The sequence below is a fragment of the Thunnus maccoyii genome, chromosome 20 (genome assembly GCF_910596095.1).
Source record: "Thunnus maccoyii chromosome 20, fThuMac1.1, whole genome shotgun sequence".
NCBI classification, from domain to species: Eukaryota; Metazoa; Chordata; class Actinopteri; order Scombriformes; family Scombridae; genus Thunnus; species Thunnus maccoyii.
The window spans coordinates 26,929,828-26,946,481 of record NC_056552.1 but is presented as its reverse complement, the minus strand read 5'-3'; the positions used below and the strand labels follow the sequence as shown (position 1 = coordinate 26,946,481).

Genomic DNA, 16,654 nt, shown 5'->3' with positions numbered 1-16,654 from the left:
TTAGAATGTGCCCTTTATAGCTATGTTGGGAGCGGGTCCTCTTCCACGGAGGCCACCATGTTGCACCGCCATGTTTCTACAGTAGCACAGAACGGACTAACTAAACACTAGCTTGAGAGAGGCCATTCGCGTTTTTCACGAGTTTTGTGGCCGCCATATGTTCTCCTACATGCTTGGAAGGGGAAGGGGAGGTGTATTCAGTTGGTTGCAATCTGCAACCTCACCACTAGATGCCACTAAATCCTTCACACTGGTCCTTTAAGGTATATTTCCATTGTTGTTTTCTTAGAGATGTAAAATAACATCTCAAATCATTTACTAAGGCTGAAATTGTTGGGGTAACCTTCATATATCTACATGTATTTAGGCTATATAGAATTTAGCTATTGCAACATTGTTACATAAATATTTCAGTTCTTTGTTTTGCATGTCACAAAATGTACATTCATTAAATTCCAAATTAAACCTAGTTCTCAGAAACTAACACATTTTAAATTAACTCTTAACTAATTTTTGGAAATGAAAGGAATGAATAATATCTAGGCCTAGTTCTTATTTTGACAATGTCGCCTCTTGTAAGATCTTGAAATGACATATTTCTTTTAACTGGAAGAAGAAAATATTCTTGACATTATATTTAATATCCAAGAAGTTAATATTGTCAATTGATCAGTGCAAAAGGAAAGCTTTAATAGCTGAAGAATGTTGTCTAACTGAACAATCAATATTATATATTTGTAAGAAATCATCATAACTCAAAATATTAGCACTATTAAATGATTTATGGTTCAAGTTCCTTCCTTTATCCTGTCGTTGTAAATGTAATTCACACAAAATGTATGACCACATTTTTTTTGTTTATTTGAGTATTAATTTCTTTGATTTTGATAATTTGTTGAACTTTCAAGTGTGCTGTTTTACTTTAAAAGAACAGCGAGAAAATGCCTATGCCTGCCTCATTATTTTTCCTGTTTTCTCAGGCACTCACACCTGTCTGTGGGCTCTTTCAAACTGAGAACTGTAACAGATTTTTGGGGGCTCGTCTGGGATTGGCAGTGCCAGGTGGTCTGACAAATACTAATCCAGTGATCCGTGAACTTTGGATCCAAGTCAAGAGAGTGCAACTCAACGTTTCCAGGGAGTTGACAATGTGCAGCATGTCTGACAACAAGAGGAGGAGACTTGTTTGGATGATAAAGAGAGGATCTCTTCAGCTGTCAACCTGACAGCTGAAGAGATCTCACTCAAAGCATTGGACCAGTTGACGAGCTTGAATCAGATAAGTTGGATGAAAATACGAGGAGAGTTATTTTGATTATTTGTCTGCTTATATGTCTAGCAATTCCCTGTTGATGTTAGAAGATGAGGGTATTTCATGGTTACTGTGCCTGAAAGATAACATAGATTGGATCATTGAAAATCATAGCGAGAGTCCGGTGACTCAACAGGTAAACACTGAGGAGATTAACACACCTGCATTCATTGCCCACTGACAGAGCTACTGCTAGTATTAATACTGGATCAATACTAACTGAAATGACTAGTGTGAACACTGACACACGGGACACACACACAGGCTGATACAGCCGCTGCTAATACCCATGAGCCTGATATGCAGGGGTTGCTTTCCAGTTATGAGGAGCTTTACAACAAACTCCTCCAGTTGAATGTCCAACTTACCACCCACACTGCAGACATGCAGCTGCCTACTCCAAGGGACTGCAACCAGCCCAGTAGACTAAACACAGTCCACTCACCTCTATACTTACCTCACCTGGAATAACAGCTTTCTAGGATTAAATGTTTTTATTCTGTTGTTTTTCTGCCATTTAGAAGCACAACAGTGTGTCCTAATTTGTGTCCTAATATTAACAGAAGCAAGATACCAGCATGCTCTGTACAGGAGAGCCGCTGCATGGCTACTTCTGCAGCTGCAACAAAGGAGACACCGCATACGGGTACATCCCATCAACAGGAAAAGGAAGGAACACGGAGCATTTCACAACCTAGTGCAAGAAATCAACCGTCACAGGGCAGCTTTCTTAAACTACTTCCGTATAAGTGCTAGCCAGATGGAGACACTGCTATTCTTTGTTGGGGAGGATTTAAGAAGACAGACAACAACATTCAGGGAGCCTTTCAAGCCTAAACAACGGCTTGCTGTTGCTCTGGCATGTGCTATATCTTTTTCATTAGGACACCCACTGGTCAACAATTAAGTAGTTGCCATTTCTTGAAACAGTCAGTAAAATGTGCCCTCTTTTTGAGAACACAGAAAGGCACAGTATAATCATCTTATAACACTTCTTGAAACATCAGTAAAATGTTAATAAATCCTTTCCATCCTCCATTACTCACCTCTCAAAATCAACGTGTTAAACACTTAAACCATCCGGCATATGCTATATATTTTTCATTAGGCTACCCAGTGGTTAACACTTAAAGTAACTGTAATTTCTTGAAACAGTCAATAACACGTAAACAAAGAGCCCTCTTTGAGAGAACACAGAAAGGCACAGTATAATCATCGTTATAGTTCTTGAAACATCAGTAAAATGTAAGCAAATACTTTCCAAATTACGATATTAACAATGAAAGAAATAAAAAGAATAAAAATTTTGGGTTACTCAGGGTTACTTGGCCAAGAATAGGGGGTTGGATGGTGGTGAGGGTATGGTAGTTGTTGGTTGCTGGGGCCATATCGCTGTGAGGAGGCAGTAGAGAGCGCCATCTGTTGTTCCTCCCAGTTTACAATAGGGGTTAACAGCTGTATTTTAAGCTGTCCTTTATCAGTTACAATGTTTTTGAGCTGAGGTGCCAAGCTCATCAAAAAGCTTTTGTCCTCGTCATCTTTTGGTATTGAACTCCTTAGGATGGCAAATAGCTCACTTATTGTTGGATTAATGGCTGGTGTAGATGTATGTCTCTTCCTGCTCAGACTGAAGTAGTCAGAGGAAGTGATGCTTGTGTCAGAGTTTTGATGTCCAGTTGAAATCTGCCTGGAAACTGGCTAGAGCTCCATCAGGACATGACTGGAAGCTGGTTTGGGTTCCATTGCCTCACTGTTCTTTTGTTCCTTTTTTCTCTGCTGTTGAGCCATCAGTTTTGCTTTGTTTTAGTTTTTTCCATTTTTTTCCCCAAAGGAAATATAGGCCTGTGCAGTTAAAGAATAAAAGCTTATATTCATGAACTGTTTTCATGGTTTTGTTATCTTTTTCAAAACTTAAAGATGAAATTGCCACATTAACTTACATAATGCAATGTGTAGTGCTGTATTGTGCATAACATTATTAAGTTTCAAATTAGGACCCAACAGTTATAAACTGTTCTGAGACTATAGTTTTGTTTCAGAAATGTTGATGTAGCTTATTTAGTTAGCCAACGCTGCTATTTTTCAGTCAACTAATGATACAATCCCTGAAAAAGCCTGTCAACATTGCCTTTTACTGTTGTGTGTTCCTCTGAAACTCAGCTAGGTTGCACTAGTATTGTTCTGCTAACAAGCAGCTAACATTAGCATTAGCTTGCTATGGTAAGTTACCTTTTGTCAGCCTTGTTTCTATATAGTTGGAGGACAGTTTACTTGTAACTCCCAACAGCTTCCCGAATTCCTTCCAAACATCATCTTTTTTTAAGATAGACCAATAAAAAGGGTGCTGAGGATCGTACAAAATGTGCTGTTTCTCAACCTCATAAGAACCTCTCTTCATCCGTTTTGATTGTTCACTGAAGTGAAAATGGAAACAGAAATGTTAAGGATGTCAGCGTCGATTTTGACCAATGAAAATAGGTTGGAGGTGGAACAAGAGTGCGAAACTGCACAGAAATAGAGCCAAGGCAAGCAGTGTTTCAAACAAGCAACATGTCGCTCAGTCTGACACACGGAGCAGGTTAAGACATCTTGGGAAACATTGAAACAATGTGATGTTCGCACACTCGCTCACTCATTCGCATCGCATCCAGTTAGGAATAGGTGTTAAATGGCATGTAAACATACCTGCAGATGTCACTTCAGACCCGCTAGATGCTGGTTTGGTCGTTGCTCTTCAAAATCCCTGTTAGCAACACCCTGTCTGTCTATGACTTGTACTTACAGCAGTTCGTTTACTTTGTCTCCAATGAGACATTAAATTTTGCAGTTAATCTGCGGTTCACATGCGTGCCGAACCATGGGGGCGATCCGTTTGGATCACGGATCAACTACATTCTGTTACATCACTAGTCAGTAGGCTTACTTTTGGGCTAGTATGAATTCTAGTTCCAATGAAATGATATTTGAGCATATTGATAAGCAACAAATAATATGAGCAATGGTGCAGTGTAGTTTTTCGCTTGGAGGGAAGTTGAGTGAGTTTGCAGTGTCATTGGTGCTCACTTAGCTGTGATAATACAAGATGTAAATTGCATTTTGGTGACTCTAGAGCTGATAATTTATGCTTTCAAATTAGGTTTTCATTTGTCAAAACTACTACTTTTTTGTAAAAAATAAATAAATAATTTTTATCATATTATAATGTAGAATTTGAGAGGAATTATTAACTGCCTTAGTCCAGACACTATCCTGTTGTTTTAACAACCACAGTTGCTATTGTGGGTTTGTGTGAGGTTGCAGTATATATGAAAAGCAACAGCCTGCTGCAGTGATGTCCTGGTGTCCAAGTCTGCTGAGGTGAGTTCAGTTATTTCTCCCCAGCTGTCCAACAAAACTCAGCCAATCACAGACAAAGTAGCTCTACTAAATGGATCTAAATCCCTGCTCAAATGCAGCATGGCTGGCTATGCTGTCACCATTCTATTAGACACTGGAGCCAAGGTGAGAATCCTTAATCGTACATGGAAAGAAATATACTTACCCTGCCAAGATATCTGATCTCTCAGTGAGCTCATTGACAAAGAATTGGATGTTCTGGCCATTATAGGAGACGAAATACCCTATGATGCAATGGGTCAATGTAATGGTCAACCTACAAGGCAACAATGATCCAGACCTGTCTATTCCTGTGCTGTTCCTGGTGAGCTGTTTACACCTAGACAGGCCATTGATTGGATTCACTGTAATTCAAGAGCTCATCATTGGACACCAGAGTGGACCCAAAGTACTGTCTATCCTCACAAATCTCTTCGCTGGGGCCATGAAAATGGACAGTATCAAAGCTGAGGCTAGTGAGCTTTGTGCAGACCCAGAGACCTGAGGAAGAATATGTTATGGTGAAGGTCGGTCTGAGAGGGGCCATCATCCATTCTGGTGAAATTGCCTGTCAAATGTTAAGTCCCAGTCGATCTTCATTGCTCTGACTCATGGGGGTTATTTGAATCTAAATTCAACAGCTTACCATTGGAGAGGCTAGTCATCAGTGAGGGGCTAATGGAGATCCATCAGACTTGATCCATCAGTGGAGCACCAGGGTATCCTCTACCAGCTTATTAACACACTGACCAACCCATCTGCACTAGCATACACTGACTTTGACCTGCCCTTTGTAGTACACACTGATGCCTCAAAACAAGGGCCAGGTGCAGTGCTGTATCAGTGCCAGAATGGAAGACTAAGGGTTCAAGGACTTTTCTCCTGTCGAGAAGAACTACAGGCTTCACTCCAGCAGTTTCTCGTGTTCCTTGCTTTGAAGTGGGCTATCTGTGAAAAATAGAGGGACTATCTGTTTTATGCTCCCCACTTTGCAATCTACACAGATAATAACCCACAAACATACGTCATGAGCACAGCCAAACTGTGACCATCGGTCAGTCACAGATGGGTAGGTGAACTCTCATACTTCAGATTTGATATCAGATATCGACCAGGAAAAAAACAATGTAGATACCAACACCGTCTCTCGTCTTCCTAATTTTTTCATTTTTCAAATTGGTTAAATTAAATATAACCCAAATGGGATAGAGTAAAGCAGTAGCTATTGGCAATATACTATTTTGTCAACATAAAGCCAATATGGCAGTAGGTTGTAAGTAAGTCGTAGGGCTACTTAAATAACAGCAGTGTCTCAGTGGTTTCTACAGCTGGCATCAGGGTAAAAGGGGTCCCCAAAATTTTGATGTATTTGTACTTTGCTTGATTATTTCCATGTTCTAATACTTAACACTTCTATTTCACTACATTTACTTGACAAATGCAGACCCAAATGCAGATATTGAGGAAGAACAGATGGAGAAGGACTTTACTAAATCAATGTTCAAATAAATAGGCTTACAGTCAGGCAGAAGAAGGCAGTCCAAGGGAAGAACCAAAGAGATGAGTGGCCCACAGGAGGCCAGCCAGCAGGAAAACTTAAGCAGGTGGTCCAGATGATGCACACCGATCAGGCAGTACACATCATTCTGCACAGAGTAGAGAACAACATCAAACTGGAGGAACGAGAAGACGAAAAGCACATTTTTGAGTGGAGAGGGACTTGAAAGTATAAAAGCAACAGTACTCACTCTGCTGCATGGGGGTCAGAATATTACAACATCACAATATATTAATGCATTGATGTGTAATCAGTAGGCTATATTTATTGTTATAATCAATGCATTAGATTTTATAAGCTATCATATGTTTTGCATGTAAAACCTTAATCTGCAAAACAACTAGTGACTAGTTAGTAAATAACTCTAGTGGGGAAAAAAGTACAAGTATCTCAAAATTGTACTTAAGTGCATTACTTGAGTAAATGTAATTAATTTACAGTCTATCATGGGGGGGGGGGGGGCTGGACATTATCTCTGTGTTAGTCTGCAACCTCTGACAAGATCTTGTAATATCAGCTTTTATGTAAGAGGTGTCACTTGATGCAAGAGTGTTTTGTGCTTATTGAGCAAAACTCTTATGAAATTAATTGCACTACAGATCTATTGTGGAATATTTGACCACATTATATGAGGGGGCTTTGAGTAATGAGTAGATATAAGCCAAAACAAACAAACAAACAAAAAACAATTTCACCAGTAAACAGAAGAGCCTAATGCTCATTTTTACACTACTGCAAACATTGTCAAGTCACCTGTCTTTGTCACCAGAACACAAGGTAATGACCCACAAACCAACTTGTGAACCCTGTGTGCTGAACTGATTCCAGCACTGAGGTCAATCATTCACCAAGTTAAAAACACTTCTCCTTTTATTACACGATCATATGACAATTATCTTGTACCTGAAATCAGGCCACTTCGCAAGATATCATCACATGACAGACTGATCACATGACAATGCTTTCTCGTAAAACGTGTGTTTTTTTACAGAAACTACATCTTCTGATTGGCTGCGAGTTATAACTGAGGCAGCGGCGTTCTTTCTGATTGGCCACCAGTCTTTCCGTAACGCAACGCTTCCTGGTATTCTGCAAATGGAGAAATAAAGTTGTTTTTAAACCTGTGCTGCGGTGGGAAAATCTGGCTTCAAAATGCCACCCAGAAACGGCTGCAGTCTGGTTCTGGTCGTCGCGTTGTGTCTTTGTGTAACTGCACATTGTGAGTTTCCCACTCTGGACCATATCAAACCGAAAGCCAGCGGCAAAACACAGGGGATAGCAGTGGTCGAGCTGTTGAAACGCCTGCTCGGCAACAGATCCACGGAGTTCATAGTGTCAGTCAACAGCAGCCTGTCCAACGACAGCCTGGATGTGTGTGAGCTCAGGTCAACCAAAAATAACAAGATTGTCGCTACAGGCAACACCGGAGTGGCCGTGGCTTCTGGTATCTACAACTATTTGAAATATTTCTGCAACTGCCATGTTTCCTGGTCTGGTGACCAGCTGGATCTGCCGCGTCCCCTGCCGAAGCTCACCGGCGTCCTGCGCATCAACACACCGCATAGGTCAGTGACTCACAATGTCTGCATACTGACAGACATATCCACGGTTTAAAGATCCATTATCATCCACGCATTCATACGGCATACATCCAGTACACCAGTCAGAGTGTATTTTATTTAAATTCTGTTGAAAATGTTCAACTTTTCACATTGCCAACTCAGTTTCCGTGGAAAGTAAGTACACTCACTCAAGTATTGTAATTAAATACAATATTAAGGTGCCTCTACTTTACTTGTATTTCCACTGTAGTTATTCTACTTCTCCTCCGCCACATTTCATAGAGGAAGTGCTTTGTACAATAGGCTACATTTATTTTTTAGGTCAAGATTTTACATACAAAACCTGTGATTAGCTTTAAAAATATTCCTAAGTATTTCTATAGATTAAACTACCCAACAGTACAGAAATATTATAAAATAGCTTACTTTGACCAGATAAAAAATGTAAATGTAGGGCTGCAATTAATCATCATTTTCATTATATTATTAATCTGATTATTTTCTCAATTAATCAAGTAGGCTAGTTGATTGGTCTATAAAATGTCAGAAAATGGTAACAATGTCAGTCACTGTTTCATAAAGCCAAAGATGATGTCCTCAAAAGTCTTGTTTTGTCCCTCCCAATAGTCTACAACCTAAAGATACTCAAGTTCACTGTCATAGAGGACTAAAGAAACCAGAATGGTTTCAGCTGGAATCAGAGAATTAGTCAATTTTCTTCCTAAAAAATGACTAAAAATGATTAACTGATTATCAAAATAGTTTGCAAATAATCAATTAATTGTTGCAGCTCTGTTAAAATGTTTCTTACAGAGTAGTGTGTCAGCTAAGTATTCTCACATTAAGGTATTGCTACTCATTAGGGCTGTAACTAATAACACTTTTCATTATTGATTCATCTGCAGATTAATTTCTCAATTAATTGTTTGGTCTGTTTAAAATGCCTGTGAATGCCAGTGTAAATGTTTCTGGAGCCCAAGGTGATGTCATCAAATGTCTTGTTTTGTTCGACCAACAAAGATATGGAATTTACTAAAATGTAATTTAAGGAAAACCAGCCAATTGTCCCATTTGAGAAGCTAGAACCTTTAAATGGCATTTTTGGTTGACAAATGACTTAAATGACTAATCAGTTATCAAAGTAGTTGCCTATTGATCTAAAGTCATAAGACATAAGTCTACATCATATGTAGACTAACCAATTAATTTACTAATTGTTGCTGCTCTGCTACTTATACATTAGTAAAACATCTCAATATTTCTCCCACAATTGTTTCTTGTCTGGAAGTTTGAGTGTACCCTTTTTTGGAAGAGAGGGAAGGCAATAAGCTATAAAAATATTAGTTACATGAATCATGAAAATATAATTGCATGACGACTCTGTGCTCCTTCCTTAAATTCAGATCTTCCATAAAAAAAAACAACATTTTATGTCACATTGTTAGTATGCTTCTTCTGGTGGGGCACATGATGACTGATGTGGCTGTTGCATTTATAAATGCAGCGCTTCATCTTTGTGGCTCGTATGTATGCCCTATAGAACTCCTTATAGTGGAATTCACTGACAGTCCAATTTCACTGACATCAGCAAAACAGCTTCTTTGAAAACCATGTTTTCCCACCATATCCATTTCACCATGGCATCCATTGGATGTGTGCCAACTCTCTCCATGGCTGCCACGGAGCTTCACTAGCAAGAGAAGCTACTCCTTATTAAATCAACTACCAATGACCAGTTGTCACAAGAGTCATAGAGGGGCAGAGATAGTTACTGGATTTTATCAGCAGCAACGAATGTCTGAAAATGTGAGTTTCAGGAAATGAAACACAAAGCGTTTTCATGACAACACTATCAAACTTTTTGAGAGACATTTCCATGGTATCTCTATGTGTTTGAATTCTATGAGAGCAGTATTTGGGGGGCATGTAACCTCCAGCTTCCTCCCACTCCAACACAGCACAGCCAAACCCATGGGTGCATGACAAATGGAGCGCTGTCACACATTACTTTTCATTGTTTACTGTGAGCACTATGGACACTTGTGCTGCGGCCAGGCCCTTTAAAGGACCCTTCCTTTCAATTATCTGTTGTGCATTAGACCCGCATCAGCTCACCCCAGTTATGTCATGTGCACAGTAGTTAGACTGAAAAAGCCATGGCAAGTATGGCACAGTTTGGATTTCCCATAACTATGTCTTAGTGGTAAAGAGCAAGTTTTAGTCAGTTAGCAGCTTCAATTGTTAACAGCCGCAGGTAACTAAACTTAGATTGCGCTGGTTTAAAGACAGCACTACCTATGTCATTTTAACATTTTTTTTAGCTACATCATATTGCAACAGTTTTAATTGAAATTGCTGGTCAAAATGCCTGGTATTTTAGTATTTTTGGTTGAATCTCAAGCAATAAGCACATATTTATATATTAAAATATGTAATAAGGAACTGAGAAGTGTTTGTGACTTTTATCAAATGGAGTCAACCAGTGCAGTCAGTAAATATTTTGACAATGACACATTTCCTATAGTTTTGTCTCTGTACTTCCAGATTTGAAATGCAGCAGTGACGTGAGTAAGGTTTCTAAGATTTTAGCTGAAAGCATGTTTGAGGAAGTTGAGGGAAACTGAAAGTCAGCACTTACTTTATAGTTATTGTTTTATTTCAGTCCATTACATTTTTCCAGTACATTTCACTTTTCACATAGTTTCAGACTGTACTTTGTGTAAGTTTAACAGGGGGACCTTTGCTATACACCTGCCTTGTAAAATAATTAAAAAAAAAAAAAAAAAAAAAGTATTAAAGGGCACTCTAGTGCTTCAGTATTGCACTTCCATAGAGTTGGGGAAATATGTGACATATTCATTTGAATTAGGAAATAGAATCACTAAATGTGAAATATGGTTAAAAGTGATGGAGCACACAGAAGAATTTTTGATCCAGGAGAGTCTTAGAGGATTCTCGGAAACACATTTAAAACAGAAGGAAGTGTTCTTTAACAACTTTCATGTTTTTTTTGAAAGATCAGCAGAAATTTAGATGCTCTGATTCAAATCTTGTGACAATACATGAGTGGCAGAAACCGAAACAAGGTGCAAAACTGACAGCATGTAAAGCAGAATAGCTTTTTCCCCTTAAATGGTATATTTGACTTTTCACAGCTGCTTGAATTACAGGCTGCATTTTTCAGCCTAATGCTAAAAAGACATGTTTTCTTTTTGTCATGTAGTTTCTCTTTGTTGTCTTGTAGCTTCAGTTTTTTGGTATTTATTGGTATTTTATGTCCTTTGGACATATATATATCATTTTAAGTCTTATCATCTTGACAATAAGCAATATGTTTGCGTGCTTATGTAGGTTCCGCTACTACCAGAACGTCTGCACTTTTAGCTATTCCTCTGTGTGGTGGGACTGGCCTAGATGGGAGAGAGAGATTGATTGGATGGCGCTGAATGGAATCAATCTTCCGCTTGCTTTCACCGGCCAAGAGGCCTTGTGGCAAGAGGTAAGAGTATACAGCAGTTAGGCTGAAAGTGATGATATTTTTTTTTACAAAATATTTCTTTCTCACTATAATGCTAGATTTTGAATTAGATAAGTCATATACTTAGGTTTTGTTGTAAATTCAGTGAGAGAGATTAATTAATTTCAAATGCTTTATTCTCAGAAGAGTCAGATTCTGAGAGATGGGAGGACATGGAGTCATTAAGATGAGCAGGAAGAGAAACTTAGAAGCAGATACATGATACAGAGCTTGATATGTGCAGCAGTATGTTAACGTTGATTTATAGACTTCTAATTTTTTATTTATTTTTCTTTAGGTTTACCGTGCTCTTGGGTTAAACCAGTCGGAGATTGAAGAGTTCTTCTCTGGCCCGGCGTTTCTTGCCTGGAACCGAATGGGAAACATGTTCAAGTTTGGTGGACCTCTGCCACAGTCCTGGCATGTGAACCAGCTCTACCTCCAAGTACTGAAATGTGTTATGTTTATGTTTATCAATGCAATAAAGCAACTATGTATAGAATTTGAACATTTCTGACTTTGGTACCCCCTAGTGGTTTTATCTGAGAATGAATCGGCTGAAAGTATGTATGTATATATGAGATCATTCCTTTAGATGTCTAAAGGCCATTTTATAGACACTAGTTTTGTGCATGAAATCATAGGTGTGTTTGAAATATTCACTGATGACATTTTTTTGTCCTACAATTGCTCACAGGCTCCTTTCAGATACTACACAACCTTTCCTCTCTTTTTACAGTTTAAAATCTTGGAGCGAATGAGATCCTTTGGCATGATTCCAGTGCTGCCGGCCTTCTCTGGGAACATTCCCAAGGGAATCCTCAGGTGACTTAAAATTGTCAATGTTTCAACATTTCAGAAGCAATTACAATTTCTTTTATGCCCTATACAAAAAGTACTTATTAGATGGTACTATAATTAAGACATTTTAATACCTATATTACATATATTTATATTTTTTTCATATTTTATCTTTATATTTTATTTTCAAATTCTTATTTTTTGCATTTATTCTAATATTCTATATCTATTATTGCACATTAGTCTTTTAGCACATCCTATAGAGTATGCTATCCCCACACTTCACTGCATATATTGAAATAATGCATATGTGAAAAATACATCTTAAGGGAATCTTTTGAGTGTGAGATTCTCAACCCTTGAAAAGTGGCTCTGAAATGTTTGCAGGTCGCTTCTTAGTATAATCATTTACGCTTACTTCCATAGGTTTCATCTATTTAAGGAGTCTAAAGGTGTCAGTATGCTTCAAACAAAGTGCTTGACAAATTGAATGTCTGTTTGCACACATTACCCAAGTGTGTGGAAGTGTGAAAGTTTGCTCTGTTATCCACATTGCCTTTAGACATGTTTGGACAACACTTTACTACTAGTATGTTTCAGGCATACTGCAACTTTAAGGAGATTTCCAAGAAAATAAAGTTGGGACTCCAACTCAGGCTCCTTCTAGGGTCCGCATGTTCTAATGGCTTTATGTCTGTGTCTCAGCTCCCTGATTATTTTCAGCTAACCATGCAGAAGGCAATATTTCAGTCAAAACTTTTGCTTCACTGATTTGTTTCTTAATTTCAGGCTGTATCCAGAAGCAAATGTAACAAGATTGGGCCCTTGGGCTCATTTCAACTGCAGCTTCTCGTGCTCCTACATCTTGGACCCCCAGGACCCACTTTTCCTCCAGATCGGATCCCTCTATCTGTCCCAGGTGGTGAAACAGTTTGGGACGGACCACATCTACAACACTGACACCTTCAATGAGATGACTCCACCTTCCTCTGACACCACCTACCTGTCCGCTGTCAGTCGCTCTGTCTTTGCATCAATGACTGCAGGTGAGAAGTTCTAGGTTCTTGAGTTTTAAACCCGACAGTGCTTGTAAACTGTTTGAATGCTGATATTTTGGGTTACAAGTACAATAATTGCCCCAGTTTGATGACCTACAGATGACCTGTTGTCCAATTCTCTTACCCAGACAGCCCCCCTTGAGCTCCCTACTGTTTTTTTCATTTTTCAGCCATGTTTGAGAACTGTCCCCTTCTTATCTCTCATCCATGTCTAATTTTCTCCTCAGTCGACCCTCAGGCAATTTGGCTGATGCAAGGCTGGCTGTTCTTCAGTGATGCAGCATTCTGGAAACCAGCCCAAATTCAGGCCTTACTACATGGAGTGCCCCTTGGACGAATGATCGTACTGGACTTGTTTGCAGAGACCGAGCCAATTTTCTCCTACACTGAGTCTTTCTATGGACAGCCCTTCATCTGGTGCATGCTGCAAAACTTTGGGGGCAACAGTGGTTTCTTTGGCACCGTGGAGAGCATCAATTCAGGACCCTTCAAAGCCTTGCATTTCCCAAATTCCACCATGGTCGGCATCGGCATGACACCTGAGGGCATTGAACAGAATCCTGTGATATATGAGTTGATGAGCGAACTGGCTTGGCGTAAGGAGCCAGTCAACTTGGCCAAGTGGGTGTCACTGTATGCAGTACGCCGCTATGGCAGCACACAAGAGAACTTAACCGCCGCATGGAGGCTCCTGTTTGCCAGCGTTTATAACTGCACTGTGCCACATTACCGAAATCACAACCATAGCCCATTGGTGCGCCGGCCTTCATTTCACATGAATTCTGGCCTTTGGTATGACACAGCTGACTTGTACAAAGCCTGGAAACTGATTATTGAGGCAGCTCCATCTCTCATGTCCAAGGAGACCTTCCGGTATGATCTTGTGGATGTAACTCGGCAGGTTTTACAAGTTCTGACAACATCATTTTACCAGGATATTGCAAATGCTTTCCAGAACCAGAAATTGCCAGAGCTGCTAACTGCAGGTGGGGTGCTGATCTATGACCTCTTGCCGGAGCTCAATCGTTTGCTGAGTAGCGATCGAAACTTCCTGTTGGGGACGTGGCTTGAGCGGGCACGATCCTTAGCCCTGGATGAGAAGGAGGCACAGCTCTATGAGATGAATGCCAGAAACCAGCTCACTCTATGGGGTCCCAGTGGTGAGATCATTGACTACGCCAGCAAAGAGTGGGGTGGCCTCATGGAGGACTACTACGCCCAGCGATGGGGCCTGTTTGTCCACACACTGGTGGAGTGTCTGGACAGTGGACAGCCATTTAAGCAGGACTCCTTCAACCAGGCAGTTTTCCAGGTAGAAAAGGGATTCATTTACAACAGCCGAAAGTACCCTACCGAGCCTCAGGGAGACATGTATGAGATTGCCCGCAGGATCTTCCTAAAGTACTACCCACAGGCCTTGAAGAGACTATAGTGAGCAGAGACTACATTTTGGAAAAACCCGACTCAAGTTGCAGCAAGAAGAATGTCTTCCTCCACCTCCAGTTTTCCATGGATATCCCAAACATTAATGAAGACAATCATGTTTTTTTTTTTTACATGTGGTAAAATCAGTGGTGGAAAGTTGTGCTTACTGTAAGAAAAAATGGATTTACACCTAACATGCACTCTGATCCTTTATAAATGAGGAGAAGGAAAGTAGGGTATGAAGGCAATGAAGACATGCTGGTAGTTCACAGATGACTGTGAACATGTTGATTTAGTCTTGAAGGATTAGTTCAACAATTTGGGAAACACATCCAGCAGAGACAGAGAAACATTAAATTAGTATGCATTTGGAGTTCTGTTTGTGGCCACAAGATAGAATGTGTTAATTAGAGAGTTTTTTGACTCTGATGAAGACTCTTCTCCAGTCTTTTCTCTCTGAAGTTTGCTATCCCCAAACCCCTGATCCAGCTGAACATTGCTGGAGGATGCACAGAAAACCCCATTTTACTGAGATCGCCATGCTGGCTGTTTCCCCCTGCTTCCAGTCTTTATGCTAAGCTAGGCTAACCATGTCTTGACTGTGGAGATAAGTATCTATCGTCTCTCCTCACTCAGAAAGAAAGGCAATATGCACATTTCCCAAAATGTTGAACATTTCCTTTAAATTACAGGCACTGCACTGTACAGTAACTGCAGGTAGTAGATGGATATTGAAATGTTTGGCCATCTGGGAACATGTATTCATTAATTAGATACATTTGAAATATGAATATTGTGCCTTACTCTTCAAAGTGACTGACCATACTTTATGTTTTTAGACAATGCACTAAGTAGCATCAGAACAACTAGGCTAGCAGCACAGTTACCAAACAATTCAGATGGTTTTGATCTTGTATAACAATTCTCTACTTAATTTACAATTTCATGCTCATGTGGTCAGTGAAATTGGACCGTTACACACCTCATTCACTAATATGTCTGTAGAAATGATCTTACCGTAAAATTAACGTTGGATTCATGACACGTGCGCACCGGCCAATTTTGTTCCTACTACCACGCTTATGTTAGCTAATCAGAATCGTTCTAAATGGAAAGGCGTGTGCCCCCCATTTCTCTATATAAGGAAAGCTCTATTGGAGTGGTGCAGCAATGGAGAGAGCTGTCACTCATTGTAAAGAGGGCCATGATGGTAAAAATGTAGGAAAACTTTACTGCTAGTGAAATGCAAACAATAGTTTCAGAAGTAGAGGCCAGAAAAGGCAGATTTGGCTGGTAAACATGTCATTGACACAACCGTTTGGAGCCTGATTGTGAAGCCTGTATACAGCCCGCACATCTGTTGCACCACTACCATGCAGTGTGTCCATAACAAAATAAAAAGTTGGTAAATATGTAGATCTGTGAAATTGATCTAAATAAATCTCTACAGCTGCACCAGGTGTGCATCATGTTTCATCTCTGTCTATAACAGACCGTGATGTACTGAAAGCAGAGTATCCCTCCCTGTGCCGCTACTAAACTGTCAGGCTGAAAGGAACACTGAACAGGCTGCTGGTTAACCAGCTGTATATATCACGACCAGATCTGATGGGGGAAATGAATCGATGTCACATTCTAGTATGGAAATTCTGATATATAAGCCATTGCCATCTAGGAGTGGGAACAGGACAATTTTAATATATTAATAATTTTCTTACATTTATGATGATGATTTATGGATTACAATGTCTTAGCTATTAATTTTATAATTAGTAAATAAATTGTGTATTATTAGCAATCTTACACTTTTAAATGTATATTTAGGCCCAATCATTTTTTAAATAATTGTGGTTTTAAGGTATTGTTTAAATTGAATAAATATTGACTATTATTTTTTAAGACTGTTACACATTTATGATTTGTGTGTATGCATGGTCTAAATTTGGAGGTCCTAAATTTCTTTGCACAGTAAGAACAAATTCAGATCAGAACATACTGATGAATCCCAGATTTGTGCTTAAAACGTTTGTACGTACGGTTTAAGCA

General features: G+C 39.5%; 1 protein-coding gene and 1 long non-coding RNA gene across 2 annotated transcripts; both read left to right on the top strand.

The window, feature by feature from the left end:
• The first annotated feature begins 1,214 nt into the window (after positions 1-1,214).
• LOC121886746 lies at positions 1,215-3,190 on the top strand. Its single transcript, XR_006092829.1, has 2 exons — positions 1,215-1,448; positions 1,876-3,190. It is a non-coding gene; the product is annotated as an uncharacterized LOC121886746 (long non-coding RNA).
• A 4,121-nt stretch (positions 3,191-7,311) lies between these two features.
• On the top strand, positions 7,312-16,362 carry naglu (N-acetylglucosaminidase, alpha). Its single transcript, XM_042398373.1, has 6 exons — positions 7,312-7,810; positions 11,159-11,306; positions 11,623-11,769; positions 12,064-12,149; positions 12,915-13,171; positions 13,411-16,362. Exons 1-6 carry the CDS (start codon positions 7,398-7,400, stop codon positions 14,613-14,615), a joined length of 2,256 nt encoding a protein of 751 aa, XP_042254307.1. The 5' UTR covers positions 7,312-7,397; the 3' UTR covers positions 14,616-16,362.
• The last annotated feature ends 292 nt before the right edge of the window (positions 16,363-16,654 follow it).